Genomic DNA, 21,180 nt, shown 5'->3' with positions numbered 1-21,180 from the left:
ATTTGCGGGGCTCGGCTGCGAAGACACAGGAAGCTACAGAGCGAGACGCTGCAGCGAAACCCCCCCCCCCTATTCTGTGAAACTCACACACTTTGAAATGGTCAAATTATAGGAAATAAAGGAGGCAGAATCAGTTTGAAAAGTGGAGTTTGTATTTATTGAACCTTTTGATAAAATACACATTGGGTTGGCGCTTTCACAATCCACCCATCAGCAGTACAGCAACACACACATGACCATCGATCTAGAACATTTGCCATCTGAGTAAAAACTCCACACATATTAGAGGGAAATCTTTCAGAACATTTACAACCAAAGCAGTTTTAGATTTTTCTCTCGGCCGTTTTATTGTGCTTAATATTTATCAGACGAATTACAGACGCTTCCAGCAAACCAACCCAGAGGTGAAAACGTGAGGATCGGTGGAGGGTTGCTCAGTGTTACAGTCAGGAAGTAGACTAGTCCCACACATTATCATTCTGATGTGAACACACATATAAAAGGATTGCTCTGTACATTATTATTATTTGACGCACTTTTCCTCCCGCAACGTCTTTCCATATCATTTCTTTTTTCTGCCTCAGCACTTACTTCAGGCCTTCTTTCCTTCATGCGTTCACTTCTACATCGCGATCTAAAACCGGCACCACGGCGCACAATCAGAAGCGGACAGATCAAGCACTTTCATTATTTCGGAGTCAGCAATGTGACGTCATCAAAAGGTGATTTTGGGAAAGGGCCGGTGTCAGGTTGTTGGGGAATTTGGCGATGGTGTGCATGCACCGCCGTGGACAGAATGCAACAATCCTGCATCCTCCCGTCTTAGAAATCTAACTCAGATCGTCAGGAGTTTCCCTTTCTACGAGTAAACAAAGACAAACGTACAAATGAAGCAAACAAAGTTGTTGTTCTTGACAATCTGATCCCAGTCGAAGCGACGCCACAACTTGCCGAGGCCAAACTCGACTTCGCATGATAACACGCGTACATTCTGTGGACAGTTCTCTTGGTATTGGTCTCATTTTTGGTGGAAACAGCACAATACAAACATCTGGTGTGAAAGCCACCGGATCCCACAATCGATATGTAATTGATCATTCAAATGATTATCAGTACCTTCAACATAAAAAGCTCAGATCAAAAACAGGAAACACAAATCACCAGGAGGGGCAACACGTCACACTGAGGATTGTTCCGTAGAAAACGATACAGGGGGAAACCGTTCACAAGAGGAAGACATGAACACGCTGTCGATGCACTGCACCAGCTTTGAGAAGATAGTTACCCTTATTCCTACATTGATTATGCTTTAGAAATATTTGCCTTCAGTAGCTTTCAGACTTATGGCAGTAAGCCTGGACGTGTTTTGTGAGGACCTGAAAGTAATGATTTTAGTGTTTTATGCAACTTATTTTCCAGTAGGTAGTATTGAGGAGACATTGTAAATATAATTTCAAACGAACTTTCTGACACTTTTATATCAAAGTTTAAAGAATGACTGATATAAACATGACCAGCAGAGGGCGCCGTAGGGGCTCAAAGTGCATTACGACTAAACTGAACCATGAGTCAGCAGAATTCAGAGATTGAGGTACTTTTCATATTTCTTTGTTTTCCAGTCCTCCCACTTTTAGATAAGAAGTATTTTCTTAGACCCAATAAAGTGAAAACCAAAACAAAAGTGCACTATTTACAAGGAAAGAAACATCAAATAATTTAAAACTGTATATACATAAAACAACAAGAAAAGGCAAACAGTGAGGTTTACATGGTTAGTGCTAATTTTGAAAAATCTTCTTAAATACCTCTGCTATCGTTTAAATCAAAGCGGACGGTACCATTTGGACCGTCTGTGATATGCATGGAATGGGCGGTAAGCAATCGGGAGATACTCCATGCTACTGGTGAGATATACAGAGTGCAAACGCTCCTCTCTGAACTGGAACCGGAGTACATTTAGCCTACGAGTGTCTGCACACTAAACACGGGACTCATCACGATGTGGATATACGCCACGGTGCTAAAACACGATGCGTTCAGGTGCAGACATTCCACCTTCGAGTAAGCAGCATGCTGATTGATGTGTATCTAAATATTCTCTTTAGTGATTGATGGCAGCGTTTTGTACAGCGAAGCAGCGACCGTGTCTAAACAGGATGACGCTACGTGAGGTGGTGTTTTCTCTCAGTGTTCTTTAAAAAATATGCTGCAGGTGCAAGTGTCTGATCTCGCTTTAGAGTGTGGATCAAACCAAGCTGCAAACAGCCTCTCCTCAGTCCCGCCTCCTCTCTCGGCTTAGCCAATCAGGGAGCTGCGTCTGGATAGGTCCACGTTGCTGGAGCTGAGTCCCCTGCAGTCCGAGAGGCCGGGGGGGGCGTCCTAAAAACAGAACAGTAAATGTTATAACTTGGACATTGTCAGGTAATTACTATATTATATTTTTACATTTTGGGGATAATTGAACTTCGTACCTGTGTGGTCTCCTCAGTGCTCTTGTTGAGGAAGTTGAGGGAGCTTGCTCTCTTCATTCTGAGGAAAGCAAGACATCAAACAATTAGCCTAAAGCATTTAGACATCATGTCAGAATGATGTCTGAGAAAAACAACCAGTCGTTTATTTACTCCTTCGTAAGTCTCCTGACTTACAGTTGTCAGAGATCTTATCATATGTCATTGTAACACGCTCCAATACTTTTCTTAAATTCAGAAATACGTCACATTATGATTTTTAAAGATAAGTGAAAGTAACATTTTTCTAAAGCTTTCAGCCACACCCACTCCCTTCTTTAGCTCATAGAGGAGGTCCAAATATGTTGACCTTAAAATAACCAATAATAACATGACCTTTAAATCTGATTGGAAATTGTCGGACAAAAAAACGATTTGAAAAGACGGCTTGTGTTTGGATCCCCATTCGCTGCAACATTGAAGTAGCTATTTGTCCTGGGCTCTGCATTACTTTTGGGAATGTTACATTTTAATGAACAAAATCATCATTAGCACAATTGAAGTCATTCGTTACAGCCCAACTCCTAACAGCTGACTGTGTCCACGTGTTCGCAGTGAGTGTGACGTTACCCCGGGTTCCGTGGCTCCTGAGGCCCGCTCCCCTGCAGCTTCTTCACCAGCATCTCGCTGCTCCTCCGCAGGGCGTCACGGATCTTCCCGAAGGAGCCGCTGCGCCGCAGAGACCCGTTCCCGTCCTGAAGGGAACATGAAGCAGAACACCAAGTCAGCATTTACTGGACACATGGAATATTAAGCACACTTCCTCTGGCTCCCTTCTCATGTTTGATCACAGCTTTGACACTTGTACATTTAATATGACTCGGTTGATCGTGTCCTTTACACCATGATTAAAACATGGATTAGTGTTACAGTTATCAATTAGTGTCCATACACTGACCCCGTTCCACTCCGCGGAGTCCTCGCCCTCGCTCTGCCCCCGCGGCCCGTTGATTCCCTCCCTGCTGTGTCGTCTGTCCCCCCCTCCGCCCCCCCCGTCCTTCAGCAGCTCCACCACCTTACTCTGGTTAATGGCATCGATTCCCTGAAAGACAGAGACACACAAAGATCAGAGAGAAAAGTACAGCTTCTTCACACAATGGCCGCGCAGCAGGTCTTTATTACAATGTACACACATTAGCTCCATGACTGATCTGTAAATCATACTTTATGGGCGTATAAATCTCCGCTGGACGCCTGTTAACTAATCAGGCTTCTCAACTGAAAGGGCCCAGACGACTAATCTAACAGCAGTAACTCAGCAGTCTGTGTGTGTGTGTGTGTGTGTGTGTGTGTGTGTGTGTGTGTGTGTGTGTGTGTGTGTGTGTGTGTGTGTGTGTGTGTACCTGTTTACGGGTCTTGCTGGCACACTCCTCCAGAGTTTCGGCCGCCTCCAGTTTGCCCTGACGACGGTACAGAGCTCCCAAGCTTTTCAGGGTTGTGTTCACTGTGGGGCTGAGAAAGAAAACGCACACAAAAAAACAATGTTATTTATTTATTCACTTGTTTAATCGCTTGTATTTATCTTCAATTTAGCATCTTTGTCAATAAAGCTAATGACATTTTCAAACAAATCATTATTTTTCTCAACTCGATTACATTTTTAATGAACTGTTAAACTCAAATGTTGTTCCCCTGGTACAAGGAGTAGATTTGTACTATATTGGCGTCCTTAATCTCGTTATTGATACAGGGTATTTTTTTCATTGTAATGGTCTCTCTTGATAAACGACAAACATATTTGACGGTTTCAGTTAAGTCAGACAACCACAAGTACTCCAAAGACCATTACAACTCAACTGTATTTCAAAGTGTTATCATAAATAATTGTTATTTTCTTCATGATTGTTTGAATGTTTCCACTGAATTTAAACGTGTGACTCACCTGTCCACCTTGCAGGCCTTGTACCAGCTGCCATACTCTACATACGGGCCCGAGTCCTTACGTTTACCCTGAGAGAGAGAAAAACAAGAGGAAGATAAAGATACAAAAAGGCAAAGAAGTCATGCTTGAAACATTACACCATCAAAGCTTGTAAAACATGTCCCTGTTGTAATGTGTATAGTCTGCTGTTCTCCCTCATTACGCTGATCAGTCCCTTTCTATATTAACCTGCCTGCCAGACCCGGGGATGAACGGAAAACATCAACGTTTATCACTGACCTTGCTCTCCTCTCTCTCCTCTGCGTGCATCCAGATTGGTTTGTTGTCATCTGCAAAATGAGGACCAAAGAATATCAGAAATGTTCTTTGACGGACAGGATTCACTTTACAAGGTGATAGCAGAAACAAAACAAATAGGGAACATAACACATGGCTGAAAAGATATCAAGGATCCTTTGAATGACCTCTATCCATATATTAACAGGCATGAAAACGGGTCAGGGGTGAAAAAGGTGAGAAGGATATTATCCCTCTAGGGGGGTCCGGGGGCATGCTCCCCCGGAAGCACATTTGGAATATTCCATATTTTAAAGAATCAATCTGATGCATTTTGAGATGCATTTTTTTGCCAACCTGGGGACAGCTGGAGAAACTTAACTTCAGCCATGAGTCAAAAATATTATGGCCGCCTTACTAAGTATTATCAGGGATGCAAACTCATCAGGTATGGAAAAGGTGACAAGGACCCGAGCCCCCCGACCCCACGGAATATCGGCTTTAAAATGAGGAATAACAGAGGATTTTAGCAGTCAGAACAACTAAAGCAGCAGTGTTAATAATAACAGAAACGCTAAAGAGTCACATCTACTAAATTCATAAACTCAAGTACTATACTTGGGTACAATTTTGAGATACTTATACTTTATTTAAGTATTTCAATGTTTTGCTACTTTGTTCTTCTTCTCCTCTACAGTTCAGATGTAAATGGTGTACTTTGACTCCACTACATGTATTAATACCTTTAGTTACTTCACAGATGTGGATGAATGATGTGAAATATAATCAAGTGTTAAATCAGACTGTAGTTCCACCTGGAGTAAATTCACCAGCTACCCTGCAGTATACAAAGTCATTCAGACTAGCTGCACCTTCACCAGCTTTGAGAACACTTTAATGATCAATCATTATAAACATATCATATATATTATTCTGAAATGGACCAATCTGCACAACGACTACTTTTACTGTCTTTCACTATATTTTGATGAGAATACTTTTCTACTTTTACTTGAGGAACATTTTAAATGCAGTACTTTTACTACACTCTGATACTTCTACTTTTACTCAAGTACAAGACCCGAGTACTTCTACTTTTACTCAAGTACAAGATCTGAGTATTTCTGCTTTTACTCAAGTACAAGATCTATACTTATACCACCTTATAGCACCTTATAGCCTATGACAAAAAAAATATTAGAAAACAAAGGCTAAAGCTAATGTTAGCAGATAGTGACAATGTATGCTAGCTAGCTCAACGATAATATTGCGACAGAAAAACTTTTCAGTGCACATCACGCTCTGCGCTCCGACAGGGAGCTCTGCTCTCAGTCTGAACACCTGAACGGCCCGTTCTAACAGCTGTTCACCAGCGGTCCAGTCTGTGCCACAGTGACTCCGGACCGCACAGTTAATATTAACGAACGCACCCGTAGGTAATGTGGCTGCTGAAGCTAGACCCTCATCGCGGAGCAGCAGAGCCGACAGGCAGAGCACATAGCTCGCGCTGCATTATAATATATAAAAAAAGAACACCATGCGTGTCATGATGGCACATAACAGCTCGCGGCTGCAGATTACTCCGGGTCCCAGACCCCCCCCATACCCCAAGATTTTTTTTATTGCAGATCTACATGAATCACATAAACGACCTATTTTGGATTCAAAACGGCGAATTTCGCCGAAAGGTGAGTGATTTTCATGTCTGTATTAAGGAAATAACACAGTCTTGAATTAAAACCCATGCATTGCCACATTCCTGTCTGGCCCTCATAAGGGTTTGATAGGCTTAGAGTAGCAGAGGGACACATGGACATTAAGCCTCTCCACACGCTACCATGGCCCCAAATAATCCTCAGATCCGCTGAGAGGACTGAGGGCCACGGGAGAACCATGGCTGTGCACAGACCACAACAAGAATCACAAAACATAGCAATTTGTCAGAGGAATAGAAATGGGATAGTCATGGATATATTCTGTTGTGAAATCAATCATTCTTCATGCCAAAAAGCCCCTTAACCCTCTGAGACCCACAGGGCCGTATACGATCCCAAATATCACGTTGTGTTCAAAGTGTCATAACCAGAGACATGCTGTGTTTTTCCTCTTAAACTACAGAAACGGCAATAAACAACTCTATTGAGTTTTTCATTGAGAGGCGTTTACTTATTTCGGTGAAACGAATGTGCGTAAAGTTTTAAAAGATGCGGATAGTCTCACTTTGATTCTGGCGCATTGCTTATCGTTTTGTATGTTTTATAGGTCTATTCCAAGCCCGCAGGAAGTGGGCCGGACTCTGAGGGAAATATTAGTTGTGGCCAAACGGCGGTACTACACTTCTGTATCAGTCGCTGGGCCCGGAAAGACTTTTTCCCATTGACTTAACATTGGGAAAGAGACGTCTGTAAATCGTTGGATAATTTTAAACTAAATAAACTACCAGGTATGAACATTTGCATAGCCCTTAGACATTCGGTCCTCAAGTTGTAAAATGTCCTAATAATGTTATTCTGAGAGTTATTTTCCTCTGCATTATGAATGCGGATCTAACCCACTGCAAAAAAAATAATAAAACCGCATGTCCCTGCAGTGTGAATATCGCGGTTATCGCCATGACACGGTATATCGTTCAGCCTTAGTTGGAATACGTTCTTTTAGTGTCTTGAAAGTAAACTGAGGTATGGCAAGGAAGTTTACTACAGCTGAGGCTTTGGAGCTGATTTTTCAAGGGGACGATGTCGATGAAAATTCAGACGAATCTGCTCACCATGCCATGTGTGATTGTGGACAAGAACTACCATGATATATATAATGTGTAGTCTTGACAAAAAAAAAGACTATTCCTGGCAAAAGAATGCCCATGGACACTGCCCAAAAGAACGCCCATGGACACTGCCCAAAAGAACGCCCATGGACACTGCCCAAAAGAATTCCCATGGACACTGCCCAAAAGAACTCCCATGGACACTGCCCAAAAGAACGCCCATGGACCCTGCCCAAAGGAACGCCCATGGACACTGCCCAAAAGAACTCCCATGGACACTGCCCAAAAGAACGCCCATGGACCCTGCCCAAAGGAACGCCCATGGACACTGCCCAAAAGAACTCCCATGGACACTGCCCAAAAGAACGCCCATGGACACTGCCCAAAAGAACGCCCATGGACACTGCCCAAAAGAACTCCCATGGACACTGCCCAAAAGAACGCCCATGGACACTGCCCAAAAGAACTCCCATGGACACTGCCCAAAAGAACGCCCATGGACACTGCCCAAAAGAACGCCCATGGACACTGCCCAAAAGAACGCCCATGGACACTGCCCAAAATAATGGGCATAACTAATGAACAGAAGAAGTTAGAATCTCCTAATCAGTTCTGATACAATGATAATAAATGTGTGCAATTGTCTGTTTTGAATGTTGTTTTCAATGTTATGGTTAGCAGTTATTTTTAATGAAATAAGCACAAAATGTAATGTTTTTTTTTTTTTTTTTAAATGTATGGGCTAATATATTATATATTGTATATAAGTCTCTAATGAGTGACATATCATTAGCTGAGGTTGTGCTGATTTATTTGTATTATACTGAAAATAAATCACAATTTATAAGGCAAAACACAAACAGTTACAAAAACGGAAAGGTCCTATGTGGGTCTCAGAGGGTTAAGGAAACACATGTCCCCAAAAAACATTAAAACACTGAGTTTTTTCTTTTGATCAAGTTTTCAATTCTAAAGATGAATTATTTGGTGGAGATGAACTAAAGATTTAAGTTGGTTAAAGGTCTAGCTCAGTCAAAGTGGACATTTTATGGCAGATATTTTCCTTAAAGAACGACTAACTTTCCTTCAAGTAAAGCACAAGGGTTGTGTTCACCCGAGAGAGGCTCAGCGGTCTACTCACTGTTGACGGATCCAAACTCCTTCTCGTGTGCTCTGGTCAGGATCTCTTTGTACAGAGCCTCAGCGTCTTTGAACTTCCCCTGCTTCAGGTAGCACGTCGCCTGAGGAGAACAATCTTTCAATTCACAAAATCCTCTTTGAAACAACAATAAAACACAGAATCACAGAATACGATTAAAGTTACATTACTGTATATCAAATGTATAGTTAAAATCTCTCTTGAAGAGTCCTCACCAGGTTATTTTTGGTCTTGGCCACGTTGGGGTCATCGGCTCCCAGTTTGGACTCGTAGATCTCGAGGGCCCGCCTGTAGTAGTACTCCACCTCGTCGTACTTCCCCTGGTTCTGACACAGCAGCGCCAGGTTGTTCAGCTGCTTGGCTACATCTGGGTGGTACTTCCCCAACACCTGGAGACACATTGACACACATGGAGGTTTACATTAATGCTTTTAGTTGAAGAAGTACTCTGCTTTTGTGAGTATGTATCGTTTATTTAAATGGTGGACTTTGTATAGAAAACATACTTTTATTACATTATGAGTGGGCGCTGTGGGTCTTTACCTTCTCTCTGATCTCCAGCGCTCTCTTGCACAGAGGTTCGGCCTCCTTGTATTTCCCTCTCTTTCCGTACAGGACGGCCAGGTTGTTGAGGGTGGCGGCCACAGCGGGGTGATCCTTCCCCAGCGTCTTCTCTCTGATGGCCAGCGCGTCGTTCAGCAGGTGAGCCGCCTCTTTGTACTTGTTCTGATCCCTGGAGGACAAACAGAACGACTCAAATCTCTCAAATAAGACAAGATAAACCGTCTTCATCCCAAATGGGGAAACGTTTGTAAATGTGGAATATACAGTATAAACACATCCACTCCGTTCCTCACCTGTACACCAGAGCCAGGATGTTGAGCATGGTGGCGACATCGGGGTGGTCGTGTCCGGATGTTTTCTCCAGGTCCTCCAGAGCCTGTTTGCAGAGCGGCACGGCCACCTCGTAGCGGCCCTGCGAGGCGTACTGGATCACCAGGTTGTGCAGCGTCCTGAGGCGGGCCGGGATCTCGTAGCCCCCCTGCTGAGCCGCCACCTCTCCGCTGGGCTGGGCTGTGAGGACAGGAGAGAGGATATTTAAATGTCTCCCTATCCGTCAAATAAACTGTTTTCTTCTCCAAATGTTTAATTCTTCGACTGTTTGGCTCTTAAAGCACCTCGTCTCCTTTCAACTCCTGAACCTGACATTTCTCTTGTGATCCTGATGTCTAGTTCCCAAACTAGAGCAACATTTAATTTAACTATAAAAGGTGGAATAAAGATGACAACATTTCTGAGAAGTATTATTCAGTTCTTCATAAATAAACAGACCAAACGGCAGTTATGGGAAGCCCTACTCCCAGGCTAATGGAGCGGAGAGCTAACCAACCTGTGCATTGATCCGCAACGCATTAGTGACCGTCTGAGTGAAGCATCAACATGACCACATGTCCTGCTTCAAATAATTTATCTTATCTAAACTATCTCCCAGTTTGACCGTTAAACTGTATGTTTTCCACTGACACAAGGAGCTGTGCGTGAAAACTTGAGAGAACAACTCGTGCCTGAGTTGAAATGACTATAAAGTTCAGGCGTCAGGGCAGCAGAGGCCTGAGGTGACTGTGAATGAAAGGAAGGACTGTATCCGGCTCTTATTTTGTAACTTGAAAGCAGATTCATATTTACACCCTATAAAATACCAATAGGAAGGATCTTACAACTTTAAGTTAAATAAACCTATGAATTATAAAAGGGGTAAATCCAAGTGTAGCTTTGGTAAATATATAAATGTGAGAGACTATCCCTCGATCTGACTTAACTTAAGACTGGTCATTCATAATGGAAGAAAGGTTAGCTATACAAAAGGACCGACTGCCCGAAGCAAAACCAATTATCTCTGCTTTCCGTGGTCGACCACTGAAACACACCCTCCTCCAGTGTCAGGCTCCTGTTCATGCAAACTGGGATGGAAATCTTTTGTATGTTGGAGGTCGTTTCAGCCGAGTCACTTTACTCCTTCCTAAGGGCTCTGACTTTGAGGCTAAATAGCTCCTCCAGGCTTCCCTTTCAAATATGATTGCACTATTACCTTGAGTTGAAACAACGAGTCAGCTAAATGATTAATTCCATGAAAAAATATTTCATTTACAAGGATTAAAATAATCGATTTAATTGATTAAGTGACTTTTCAGGCAAAATAAAGCTGAATATTTGCTGCTTCCAGCTTCTGAAAGAGGAGGATTGGCTCCTTCCTTGTGTGTTGTCTGACAGCAAATGGAATATTTGTGGGTTTTAAACACATGGTCAGACTTTCAAAGCATTATGGAATCTTGAGTTTGAGGAAAAACAATGTGTAGATTCATATACAAGGAGAATAAGCATTACTCACAGCCTATAAACCTTGTTAGCATCTCCTAAAGCACATACCTGGCCCCTGGTCGTCATCGTTGGGGAACAAGTCGTCCAGACTGTCCTTCGAAGTGTCTCCTCCACTTCCTCCCCCGCCAGAGCTCTGGTTCTTCTCCTCCGACGGAGACACGTCATCGTCAAACTTCTTGATCTGGTTCATGAACACCAGGTGCTTCTTCTCCTCCTCCAGCTGCGCCACGCTCTGCTCGCTCCGCTGCAGTTTGTGCTGCGTCCCGGCCAGCTCGTCCCGCAGCCACTGGTTCTCCTGGCAGAGCCGGCGCACCTGAGCCCGTAGCTTCTGCTTCTCCGACTCCACGGCGCTCAGGTGGCTCGACAGGGCGATGATCACCTTTGACAAAAATGGGACTTTTACACACTGTGGATTATTTTGACTTAATTAATGTAAGGACTCCCCTGATGCATGAAGACTTATCCATCAAGAGTCAGAAAGCTTTATTCGGTGTCACACAGATGCCTATGGAAGCAATGCCTATTTATTTATTTATTAACTTTGTGGATTGCTCATGTTTGTGCTAGCGGCTTTAAAAGGGGGTATGTTTTGTAGGGATTTATCTGTGTGGTTTTAGAAGGTGTGTCATAAAGGATCCCTTGTGTTTTATCTGCAAACCAAACCTACCTACGCATACAGATAAACAACCTGAACCTGGCTCAGTATCGTGTTACCTGTGCCTCTCCCAGGCCCAGCTCGATGGCCTCCAGACTCTTGCGCAGCAGGCCGGATTTCTCCTGCGCGGCGGGGGGCTGGGCGCAGTCCAGCAGCGAGTTGAGGATCTGGGCGTGTTCGCCGCGCAGCGTCTCCAGGCCCTGCATGACGGCCTTGGTGTTGAGGACGATCTCATCCTGGCTCAGGCGCTCCAGGGCTTCTTCACGAGGATACACCATTGTGGACATAGCCTGGTTTCATACGCACTGTGGGGGAAGGAAAAAGACATAGCAGACAAATGTTACAAGAAGGACCTTATTGGGGAAAGGAGACTGGTTTTTGCTGTGTGTGCGTTTTGTTTTTCACGTCTTGTACTGCTTGAAATTCTTACAATTCACACAAGGTCATGTACGGGAGGACAACAAAAAGAACGACTAGATAAAAAAGAAAGTACGTTTCTCTTTCCCGCAGTGCTCCCTTTCTCTACAGTTTTAAAGAAGTCAAGGGCTAAACATAATAACCTTACGTAACCCTTGGGTAGTAAGGCGAGACGGAAAGGTGTGTGTGAGAGTATGAATAACCCAGATTACTAAAAGAGGATTCCTCCGAGCTGGACAGTGACCAGTAAAGCCAATTAAAGTGAGACGCTGTCACATGACAGAGCTGCTCTACCCAGGAGACATTCACTCAGAGTGAGGTGATGATGTCAACATCAAACATTACAGGAGAACATTCTCAATTGACCCCTGATGTAGCGGAAAAGGACAACATTCAAACTGCTTGGATTAACAATATCTGGAAAGTTCCACATCAGGTTGTAGACAGAGCCCGGCCCAGTAAATAGTCACTTCCTTTCCTGCAGGTCTGAATATTGAGCAGCTGTAAAGGAGACCGTTGCAGCAGGACAGAGGAGGCAATTGTGCAACATCGTGACTTTTTCTCTGTTCCTGCTTTCATGGAGGAAGTGCACCTGTTCTCCTCTCCCTCTCCCTTATTATGTGTCGATCTCTCTCACCCATCCTCCCCCCCTCTTCCCTTCCGCCTTATACACTGACTGCAATGCACCAATATTCACACATCCTTTCAAATGCTTCGTTTGCAAAATGCATAGAGGTGAAAGTAAAGAAAATACTAAATTAAAGCATCCGGATATAATAATGTCGCTTATCCAGGCTTTTTTTTTTACGTGTCTATTTTAAGCTACAAATGGATAGATGAGCCGGTGGATGGTCGAGGCCTGTGCCCGGGATGGGCGGCAGTGTTCATCATATCAATCAAGGTGACCGACAATGGAGAGGACTGATCAAAGAAAAAGGCAAAGCTTTTAAAGATGATTCCGAAAAAGAATCACTGAAAAAGCGTGAAAATGTCCCACATGTTTGTAAACAGTGCAGGCCCGAGCATCAAGATATTACATAAAAACACACTGATGCACATTATATTAGGCGACTGTATAGTATATACAATATGCAAAGATAAGAATATGACAAGATTCATTTTAAAAAGTGCTGTTTTATAGGTAAAAACACAGGCGAGGGGTGACTCGGATGACACAGTTACGGACCTCGCTGAGGATGTAGCGTTTTATTTGACAGCTTGCTAAAATGATATCTATTTCAACTATCGAATTCATGTAATTTCAATATTATTAATCCGTATATTTACCTTCATCGAAGACAAGTGCGATGCTTTCTGTCCTTCGAACAAAGCGTCAGGACAATGTTGTGATGCTCCGGACAAACTAGTGTCAAGTCTACAGACGTAAAATAAACTGCTTCCGGTTGTGTTTTTCAAATTCAAACCGTATTGTAGGTTGAAGTCGTCTGCAAATTGCAATGTAGGCCTATCAAACACGACGAAATTTTAATTAAAGGCAGTGATGATTTAGCTAAGTAATTAATGTTAACGCCAGTTGGTTTGAAAAGCTAACCGTTCAATTACCGTTAATTCTAACTTTACTTTGGACGAAGCTAGGGGCTGTGAACTTCCGTTAGCTTACCTGTCTCGTTCATTTCACGCTACTCGCGTTGTTTGTTTTGCACATGGCACACTAATATAGCTCCTTTATCACTTAGTTGAGCTAAATACGATTAGCTACAGCGTGTTAGTTAGCCAAGTTTCAAGCAGTTAATGAACGTATGTTTCACTTCAACTTACCCGGACCGTTACTTCAAAATTCAGGAAAGCTATAATTAAACATTCCGGTACTGACTGGTTATCCCCTCAAAAACGTATATTCAGTAACAAAGAAGGACGTCATTTTGGATATGTCTCAAATGGGACAGCTAGGAGACGAAAAACGGCGGTTCTTCCACAATTTAACAATCAAAGATGAAGTAAAATGTCAAGATGAATTTTTGCGTTGGCCATTTTCCAAACTGGGCGGGAAACAATCCTGCGCATGCGTACAGCCAAACTGGCGATCTAGCTAGCCTCCCATCGACTTTGTTCTTCTCATACAACTGATTTATTTTATATATAATTAATAAAGCATTCAAAATCATTTGGAATTGATCAAGTATATTGTCCCTAACTAATTCTGATTCAAAAAGTAAATAATTAAACACGTGTGTTCACGTAACAGGATGTAGTTAGAAGTGAAGCCTCTTGCTGTGCTCAAACTCTTTGTGCTCCCATTCAAAGACGAACCAGGGCATCAGGGTAGTGAGAGGCCTTCTGTGTACGACTGACCTGCTTCACAAGCATTATGTGCACGATTTATTTACAATGTCACTCTTTATATCACCTTCTAAAATACTACGATGACCCATTTTAATTGTTTACCATTAACATTTACAATGACTATCAACATAATCCAATATTTGGTGTATTTGCATTAAACATGAATGTATTTTTTGTCCTGCATGATAACAACTATTTTCTGTTAAGTTTTATTGCAGTTTAACTAGCTTGTAAGTACTATGTACTTATTATGTTTGCTTATTTTTCCGTCATTTTGATTTCTTATTGCAAGCCCATTGTTTCCATAACTCAAATGGAAACCATTAACAGCTAAATAAATGTTATATATTGAAATCTAACTGTTTAAGTAAGTATAAAGAAGCTATAAAAGCAACAAACGCATACACAAAAACGTGAGGCTGAGCTACAAATCAGGAATATCTTTATTTAAAAAAACAAAATAATGAACACTTCCACTTTTCATCCCACATCTGTTTGATTGACAAACATAATCCTGAAAAAGCAGTTCTACAAAACATGTCAAATTAAGAAAAACAAAACAAAAAAACAGAGCTAGAATACAATATAACAAGTACTATCTGATATGTACAAGCATTATAGTTTATTATTATAATTATTGTTATAGGCAAAAGGCAAAGAAGCTGAAGACTGCTGCTGAAGAAACAATGGCATGTGCAAAATACTCTCCACAAGCTTAGGGCGCGCTGAGCAGAAATCAGCCAAAAATCTACTGCTTAGGCAAATGTTGTTCCCATGAGGACATACGGCAGAATGTACAAGCTGTCAGGGAATATGGACAATATCATTTCAGGTGATTTTAGAAAGCTAAGCTTGTGGAAGCCTGGTGAAGAACGCTCTCATCGCCAGAGGTATATCTGAGGACGGTGGAGGGACAAGACACTGCTGATCACTGACGGAGATTATTGACGGACCAAACAGCTCCGAATCTCTAACCACGACTAGTCAAGGACAGAGGAACCATCGATACACCGTCACAAACACACACAGGTACAGGTAAAAACACCCAGGAACAAGTTCAAGACTTACATACAGAACAACCAGAATTTTTTTTTAAAGAGACTGTAGGAAAACGTGTAAACTGGAACTGTTGTTGATGAAAGATGAAAAAAGTTCCTCCAAACTTTGAAATGTTGACTTCAGATCAAGGATCGCTTTGTTGTTAATGAATGATCCGAGATCCAAAGAAACCCACACATCTAGCTGAGTAAAGTCACATTTTAGTTTTGGCAGTGATTTTGTTTAAAATTCCTTTCTTTCAGTAAAAAAGGAAATCCAAATTCAGTTCAATCACTGAGCGCCAGCTGACCTTTAACCTCTCTGTGAAGGCTCCAAGAGGAAGAGGCATCAATAAACTAGGCTTGTCTACCTTTAAGGAAAAGTTTAGATTCCCATCATTGTAATAATAACGCTAACAACACTAGAAGGCAAAGAGCGTTAAGATAGTACACAGAGGACAATTTCCCATTCACTGTTATAGTTGAAGTTTAAAAAGACCAAGCATTTTTTATTCCATCTAGAAATGTTGGAACGTTTTGTTCAAATTTCAAACATGGTTTGCCTTCATATTAAAACCTACTCAAAAGGAGCTTTCTAAGTCGCCACTAATGCCTTTACTGAATGCTAAGCTGTTACAATGCAAAAAGCGAATTAAAGGTGACATATTATGCTAATTATTTAGGTTCATGCTCTATTGTTGGTTTCTACTGTAAACATTTTCATATGCTTCAATGTTTAAAAAAACTGTTATTTCTCTCGTACTTTCTGTTTGAATATACCTGTATTCACCCTCGGTCTGAAACGCTCTGTTTTAGCGCCTGTCTCTTTAAGAACCTTTCTGCTCTGATTGGTTGGCCTTTCTGGGGGCCTTAGATCCAAACCTTTCACATTGTAATAATAACTTAACATTAATAAAGTAATTAGTGGCCAATTATGAAAGCTTGTATGTGTTCGCTCTAACAGTACTTCTTATCAAAAGTCTTAGGGGTTCACTTTAATAACTGCCAATTGTGTTTACTTCTAAGCTTTTTAAGAGCAGGTGTTCGTATTTTAAAATGTAATTTATGTGGAATTAAAATAATGCACATTACATTAACACTCACTGATATTAAGGAATAATGAAACCCTGTCTTTTTACCAACCCTTAACTATTTCTCAACATAAGTGTACACATTTCTAAATGGGCCATTAACTGTTTGGGTAAATTCCACTGTTAATGTAGACTTTACAATGAATGCACTGGTGGGCCCTTCAATGTGAAAAGTCAGTTTTAGGCCAAATAACCAAATGATCGAGCAACACATCTACTTGTGCCTGAAAACTAAATGCTATACATTCAAATATTTGGAAGGACTTATAATCAAACGACACCAAACTGAGTGTTTGTTCATCGTTGACGGACGAGCTGTTAGTCAAACAGCCAGTGAACTAACAAGCAAATCCTTTCGTTTGAAACCATCGTGGAACAGGTGCTGTAACACTGTACTATCGACACAGGGAACTCATAAATCAAGACATTGGCACTAACACTATTAAAATAAAGATTCTAATACTTTACTGGACATGGAGAGTTACGATGTAGGTGACACAAGGCAAACAAACTGCTTTTAGACCACGACTGCAGATACATTCTTGGATTGAAATATAAATATAATCAAATTACTTTAATAAAACGTTATCTACTTTATGGTTGATTTCAAAGTACTTATCAAAGTACTTAGTTGTGGTAAAAATCTGCATCTGCCTTGTGCCACGATACAGTATGACCACTGCAGCCCTAATCAATGATGTTGATAATGACCACATCATCCACACAGTGCTCACACACACACACACACACACACACACACACATACACACACACACACACACGGTAAAAAAAGTATTCCTCCTATTTAGTGATTTTTTTTCAACGTTTCCGACAACATTACATTTATTTCACCACACTCACTGTTACCGGTACTGTACTCTCACTAATTACCCCACGACATCTTAGAGAAAGCATGTAGCAGACCTATGCCAAAAGTACTCACATCAACCCAAATATTTATTTATATTTTCCTGATGAAATTAACTATTATTGACGAGTCTTTAGAATAATGGAAAAAGCTTAAAAAATGAGATTTCCTTTGACCAGGTCTGCTGTTTCCACTGAAGTAAAAGCTGCCATCCTGTTGCCAATAAGGAACATTGTTTTGGGGACAACTGGCATACGACATTGTGCTTTATTGCAGGCGTTTAAAATCCTATATTTGCGGTGAAGATACTCATGGTGGTAAAGCAGAGTTTATACATCTTTTTGGACTTGTCTATGCATTTCATCGTTGCATACTCGCTTGTGTTGATCTATTTTGACCAGATGTGTCTTTGTGAGTGCATAGCAAACGAGAAGATAAAGAAAACTGCACGTGGGAGTATCCCCTGCTTTGAAATCCTGGAACTCTTCACAAACACGTACACTATGCATCACAAAACAGCGTCAACAACTATTGTTCACTAGAGCACAATTTAAAAAAAAGACACTTCCCATTTATATATATATTATTTTCTGTTTGGCATTTGAAATCCAAATCACTTATTTTGGTACAGAAAAAATATTTTAAATTATATGGAAGCCCTTAAAATAAAAATATTAATAATGGGCCTGTTTTTAACAGCATCTGTGGATGTGTGTGAGGTGGAGGAGATCACATGCAAGCCTTTAGTTCGACTGCATTGTGTGAATACAGGAGCCTTCCTTTGTGTTTTCAGCGACTCATGCATTCACTGAAGGAGTGTTTTTTATTTCGAGTTACTCTGTTCCGGCACGTGAGTGGTGTATCGGTTAGTTTGGAGCATGCAGGGTGGATGGGGCCTTGAGGAAAGCGAGAGTTTAGGGTTCGGTCTTTAAGGGCTTGAAATCGGTGAGTTGTTACATGCTATTGCATTCCATAGAACGGAAACGTAAATGGCAGTTAGCTAATAAACTTGTGCTGTAAGCCCCTTGTAAACACACACACGCACACACACACACTGTACATTCACGTGTGCATGGACACTCGCCACACACACACACACACACACATACACACACACACACACACAAAAAGGGAATTAAAGTGACTAGTAACAACGCAGCACCCCAACACCACCCTCTTCCTCCTCCTGACGAATAAGACGACTGTAGCCAAAATGAAACTAAAGAAAGAAAAATTGTCCGGCCACTCGGCGTCTTCTCTCTGGTCTGCGGCGGGGTCTTTGTGCGTCCGTGTTACGGGATCAAGGAGAGTCGAAGGTCAAGTCAGGGTCAGAGGAGTCAGCTGGTGCTCACCCCTAGGAGGGCGGCTTGCTGTAGCCGTAAAGTCCGACAGGAAAGTATTTGACGTGAGTGGGCCACTGAGCGGCGAGCTGGAAGAACTTCACGTCGTTCCACTCCACGCCGTCGATTGCCACTGCAGGGAAACAGAAACACTCAGCTGAATAACAGGAGGAGGACTTTCGACTAATGGGAGAAAAGAGAAAAACAACACCTACGCTGTGTTTCCAATGCAATTCATCTGCTAAAAACACCAATATGAACCCAAAACAAACAGATTTAGCAGTAATTTAATCAGAATAAACGGATCAAAAGGATTCCAAAATGACTTCCTCGTGATGCAGATTTGTGTAAAGCCTAAATTCACGAGTTGTCAGGTCCGTCCGCAAGATGGCGAGCAAACGACGTTAAAATGCTTTATGAATGGAGTTTGGATCAATCAGGGTTCGCTGAAGTTGTAGCTGCTCCATCATTAACATGGGGCATAAATACGACCACATCATCGGCATATTCGGGTTGCTTCTATTGCCGTTTTCTTATTGGCTTTGTGTGTCATGGCACCATAATCCTCATAATCACCGACACAAACACATTGAAAAGGACTTGGAGGTCACCGTGTCATCCTTCAGGTTACCTTGGAGGAAGGTCTGTTGCTGCTTGGCGGAGCAGATGAGTCGGCTGATGCCTTCGATGACCTGGCTCTTTGAGTCCACGTCCTTCTCCTTTGGCTTCTTCCCCAGGAAGATGGTGGGAACTGCGGAGAGGCAGAGGGAAGTAATCATGCAACTGGACCTAGAACACGAAGGAAGAGTTCCTCTCCCCTCTGAGGATATCCACTCTTTGGCGAGGAGTCTCACCTTTCTTGTTCTTCTCCTTGGTGACCACGGTCATGGCCATGGTGCTGACCTGGGCCTGCGTGTCGTTGCTGCCCTCCCCCGGTAGCCTGCTGACCTGCAGCGAGCGGAAGGCGCTCTTCAGCGTGTTCTTGCCGCCCGTGTCGCGCCTCTCGCCCTCCCGCCGCTTCTCCGCCAGAGACGCCAGCCAGTAGTCCACCTGCAGGCCGATGGCGTCCACGCCGTGAGACATGCTGGGACTCCTGAGGACGGAGAGAGTTATAGAAGCAGTTGGAGAGAAATGCAAGACCAGGAGGGCTCACAACTCTTTTTCTGGACCCTCACTCCAACTCTTTTGTATTATGTATGATCCTTTTTCCCTTAACATATCTTTGTGGAATCCTTAAAGCTGAAGTTTTGTGTTAGATTCCATAAAAAACTGCTTAAGAAATACATATAGGCAATGGCACAAGTTGTGAATATGATATAAATATGATTTTGTGAAGAACATGGACAATATGAGATTTGATGCTTGCACCGGATGCATTCTGCAGAGGGTGGGATAGAAGATTAGATAAGACACAGCAGGAGAGACTGTGTGCAGCAGAGGAAAACGGGACTGAAGTATCAAAGAGAACACTGCTGCCAGAAACTCAATATTCAACATTTAACATAGATATATTGTTTCTAGGTGTTAAAATATTTCTCTTTATTGAGAGTAACATCATTTATACATTTGAGAAAATAACATATTTTACCTTTTAATCCGCTATGTTGTTTTTAATTTGAAGGGCAATGGATGTTTCTCCCCTGACCAAAGGGGAGATGAGGGAGAAATCATTCAGGTCACTCTTACCCTTGTACTGTCAGGACGCTGCCCATGGAGGGGGAGGAGGGGGGTGTGGCCGCCTCTTTAATCCCCGTGGGGGAGCCGTGGGAGGGGGGAGACGTGGAGGGGACGGCCAAGCTCACTGACATGCCCTCTTCTGTATCTCCTGGAGGATCACCGAAGAAAATGTACATTATTAGCGCCTTTTATATTTTATTTAGTTCCTCTGTTCAATTCCTCTGTTTCCAGTCCACATATTGATATTATAAAACAAAGTAAGTATTTCATTCCACTGTACATTATTTAATTTAACTTTCTGTTCGTCCTATTCCATTTTAGATGCATAGCAGTATACCTGGAATTCTTTCTTTCATATCTTAAGTAACCGTTCACTGACCTGTTGGAGAAGGACCCGACTCGATAAGACCAACTTTAACCACCTGGAAAACAAGAAGCAGAAATGTCTCAAATCAGCAACAATTCTTCGATTCAGATCTGATTTGGCCTCCAGCGATGTATCGAGTACATCTTACCCCTATGAAGGGAATAAACTTCTGGTAGGAGTCTTCATCTCGCCTGGAAAGAGAAAGGACACAGATTTGTGAGATCCACATCAAGGGTTCTTGCTGTGTGTTCTGTGTGACTCTGCACTCACGTCCTGTGTTTGCAGGTGAGCATGGCCTCAGCGATGGGCAGCTGGTGTGTGACCGTGGCTCCGCTGATGTACTGCGAGATTCTTGCCGCGACATCCAGCTGATCTGTGGAGGAGAGGGAACCATGTGTGCGTTAGTGTGGACGCAATATCGCCCACATAGGTGTTCAACCAGGGCCTCGTGGAGGGG

The 21,180-nt window shown here is 42.4% G+C and overlaps 2 protein-coding genes across 5 annotated transcripts in view; both read right to left on the bottom strand.

The window, feature by feature from the left end:
- Positions 1 to 140: 140 nt before the first annotated feature.
- On the bottom strand, positions 141 to 13,978 carry LOC117463850 (kinesin light chain 2-like). 3 transcript variants are annotated; one of them, XM_034106324.2, is made up of 14 exons: positions 13,819 to 13,978; positions 11,682 to 11,927; positions 11,016 to 11,346; positions 9,446 to 9,662; positions 9,132 to 9,321; positions 8,804 to 8,977; positions 8,571 to 8,670; positions 4,669 to 4,718; positions 4,390 to 4,457; positions 3,851 to 3,959; positions 3,400 to 3,549; positions 3,078 to 3,202; positions 2,472 to 2,529; positions 141 to 2,379 (listed from the first exon to the last, which is right to left on the bottom strand). In XM_034106324.2, exons 2-14 carry the CDS (start codon positions 11,907 to 11,909, stop codon positions 2,296 to 2,298), a joined length of 1,884 nt encoding a protein of 627 aa, XP_033962215.1. In that variant the 5' UTR covers positions 11,910 to 11,927; positions 13,819 to 13,978; the 3' UTR covers positions 141 to 2,295. The 3 variants fall into 3 exon arrangements, with proteins under 3 accessions (XP_033962215.1, XP_033962214.1, XP_033962216.1); XM_034106323.2 differs by lacking the exon at positions 13,819 to 13,978 and adding an exon at positions 13,327 to 13,413; XM_034106325.2 differs by lacking the exon at positions 13,819 to 13,978 and adding an exon at positions 13,327 to 13,413 and having other exon boundaries at positions 3,406 to 3,549.
- A 790-nt stretch (positions 13,979 to 14,768) lies between these two features.
- Positions 14,769 to 21,180, bottom strand: part of LOC117463483 (phosphofurin acidic cluster sorting protein 1-like) — a 33,408-nt gene continuing 26,996 nt past the window's right edge. For both annotated transcript variants that reach the window (XM_034105726.2, XM_034105725.2), the window contains exons 18-24: positions 20,994 to 21,096; positions 20,872 to 20,914; positions 20,736 to 20,778; positions 20,366 to 20,504; positions 19,534 to 19,772; positions 19,311 to 19,430; positions 14,769 to 18,812 (exon numbers count right to left, since the gene is read on the bottom strand). In XM_034105726.2, coding sequence (XP_033961617.1) covers positions 18,694 to 18,812; positions 19,311 to 19,430; positions 19,534 to 19,772; positions 20,366 to 20,504; positions 20,736 to 20,778; positions 20,872 to 20,914; positions 20,994 to 21,096 — 806 coding nt within the window. In that variant the 3' untranslated portion in view covers positions 14,769 to 18,693. The remainder of the gene's footprint in view (positions 18,813 to 19,310; positions 19,431 to 19,533; positions 19,773 to 20,365; positions 20,505 to 20,735; positions 20,779 to 20,871; positions 20,915 to 20,993; positions 21,097 to 21,180) is intronic.

Source organism: Pseudochaenichthys georgianus, chromosome 18 (assembly GCF_902827115.2).
Source record: "Pseudochaenichthys georgianus chromosome 18, fPseGeo1.2, whole genome shotgun sequence".
Lineage (NCBI taxonomy): Eukaryota > Metazoa > Chordata > Actinopteri > Perciformes > Channichthyidae > Pseudochaenichthys > Pseudochaenichthys georgianus.
Note: the sequence above shows the minus strand (reverse complement) of the source record. Positions and strands in the feature narration are given on the sequence as shown.